Source organism: Pygoscelis adeliae, unplaced genomic scaffold, assembly GCF_000699105.1.
Source record: "Pygoscelis adeliae isolate BGI_AS28 unplaced genomic scaffold, ASM69910v1 Scaffold187, whole genome shotgun sequence".
Classification (NCBI taxonomy): Eukaryota; Metazoa; Chordata; class Aves; order Sphenisciformes; family Spheniscidae; genus Pygoscelis; species Pygoscelis adeliae.
In genome coordinates, this window is record NW_008825103.1 from 76,356 (window position 1) to 78,516 (window position 2,161).

At 54.4% G+C, this 2,161-nt stretch overlaps 1 protein-coding gene across 1 annotated transcript in view; it reads right to left on the reverse strand.

The window, feature by feature from the left end:
• RASSF2 (Ras association (RalGDS/AF-6) domain family member 2) overlaps nucleotides 1–948 on the reverse strand; it is a 7,222-nt gene extending 6,274 nt beyond the window's left edge. Inside the window, exons 1-2 of the mRNA XM_009327207.1 lie at nucleotides 924–948; nucleotides 262–311 (exon numbers count right to left, since the gene is read on the reverse strand). Of these exons, the coding sequence (XP_009325482.1) occupies nucleotides 262–311; nucleotides 924–948 (75 nt within the window). The remainder of the gene's footprint in view (nucleotides 1–261; nucleotides 312–923) is intronic.
• Between the last annotated feature and the right edge of the window lie 1,213 nt (nucleotides 949–2,161).

Here is a 2,161-nt window from a genome sequence, read left to right on the forward strand (position 1 = left end):
TGAACCGCAAAGAGGGAGAGAAAAGCATCGGCGTGAACCGCCCCGTTATCGCATCCCTGAATCGCACCCCTGGATAACGGGGAAAAAATAAACTGGCTCGGATTTGGAGGAGCTCTTGGAAAAGGTTTCAGCGGATGCAGCCGCGGGGAAAGTTTGATGCGGCTCCTCCAGGAAAAAACAATGGGGAGCGAGGGGAAATCAGATAAGGGGAGAAGCACTGTAAACCCACTGAAAATTTAATACCAGCAGAGATACGCTTACGCTAACATTTGCATTTCGAGCATCCACGAACTGCCCCGGAGATGCCAGACCTGGAGGTGGAAGGGTTATAAGCGGGATTTGTTCTTTTGCTCCATTTATTTTACTAGGGTTTTGCTACAAAGCTTCGGACACGCCGGTCTGGGTCCGGCTTGATGCTTCCTCGTGCCGTCCCAAAACCAGGCAGTAGGCACGAGGGCTGACTTTCGCAAGGAGCGAGAGACACTGGGCTGGTTCCTTTATTGTTTTTTTACGATGCCGGTGAAATTTTTGTGCGTTCCCTCCAGTGCCAAAACATCTCCATCACTCTCGTGCAAACACTCGGAAACTTCCCCCAAAAATCCCGCCTTTGGAGTGGCCCCGGCTTAAAGCACGAGAGTGGGTTTTGGATGCTACGAAGAGGAATTAAAATGAGTTTTAGGGTGAAGCCCTCAGGGTCGCTCACGGGCTCGGAGCACTTTGGAAATCAGGCCCTGGAGAGACCTTGAAGTGCAACGTCGGGGTGGTTTTGAGCGATGAGAAAGGACTTCTCGGGACGTGCTTTTCCTTGGGTGTTTGTGCAAACCCTCCTACAGACGGGCTTTCATTTTTCCAGGGTCTCTCCCCTCCCTTCCCTTGTCCAGAAAAAGAAACCAAGGCGAGAAAAGCGCATTCGATCCACAAACCACTGTTTTCTTCCACCTCCCGCATCGCCATGTGCTTCCTCCCCATCCCCTGGGAAACAAACCCATTTTCCTGCCAAAAAAAAAAATAGACTCACAATGACATCCAGGCGGATAAATGACTCAACCAAGGCCGTGCGGTAAAACCTGTGTCGGAGGACGGACCTGCCCCTAAAACCTCAGCAAAGCGGCAATCCCCTCTTCTTACCCCGGATATATTCTAGCAAATAAATTATATGCAACAGCAAAAATATTCTGCGTCATGCTTCAAACCAGAGAAGAGGTTGCAAAAGCGAAGTCTGCCTTCAAGCAGGCAGAAACAGGCAGGGGAAGGGCAGGAAGCCGGCCCGGCCTCCGGGGCTCCGGCTCCGCCTGGAGAAAGCAGAAGAGAAACCCACCACCGAAAAATCGCATGTTGCAACGGAAAAGCTGACAAAGCTTCGGGTTTCCTGACGAGCCGAGGAGCCGCGCGAGCACCCCGGCAAAGCCCGGCATCAACCCTCCTCCCGCGGCCAGCAGCTGCCTCTCCCGCATCCATCCATCCTCCCACAGAGAATAAACCCAATAATAATCCCATTTAGCCCTCAAAAACGATATCGGGAGGGGATTTTGCAGCCCCTTTGTGGCTTTGGGATAAACGTCGGCGCGGCGGCCGCACGGCACCTGCCCCAGCGGGGACTCAAATTTGGGGGTTACCCAGCCCGCAGGCAGCTGCCAGGTACAGGGACGGTAGAAATAAGCATCTGGCTTGTGGGTGTCCCCTGAAAGCGGATGAAAAAGCTCCGGGGAAGTCACCACTAAAGCACGGCTGCGCGGAGGGAGGGTGAAATGACACGGCTGCTTGGCCCATGCAAAAACGTTGACAAAAATATCAAGGTGGCTGCACCCCCCCCCACACCTCCAGCACCGCAGCCCGGGGTGGAGCCTTTGGCGTCGCAGGGAGTTTCGCTCCGTGGCATCACAGCCATACGAAGGGGTGAAGCCAAAGCCCCGATTCCCTCGAAGGCGACATGGGAATGAACTCCAGCCGAAAAAAATACTCATTTGGGGACAGAAGGGGAGCCCTGAAATGCAGGTTCATCCTCCTGTACTGAGGAGCCTGGTTTCCTGTTTACGGTCCCGGCGCTGCCACCTTCGTCTCCGTCATCACATCCCCTTCCGAGCAAGCAAGGAAAGGGGCAAATTCTTCCTTTTTTGGGTCTCGAGAGCGCCAGGCTGTGGGTGGGAGGGAGCGGCAGCCC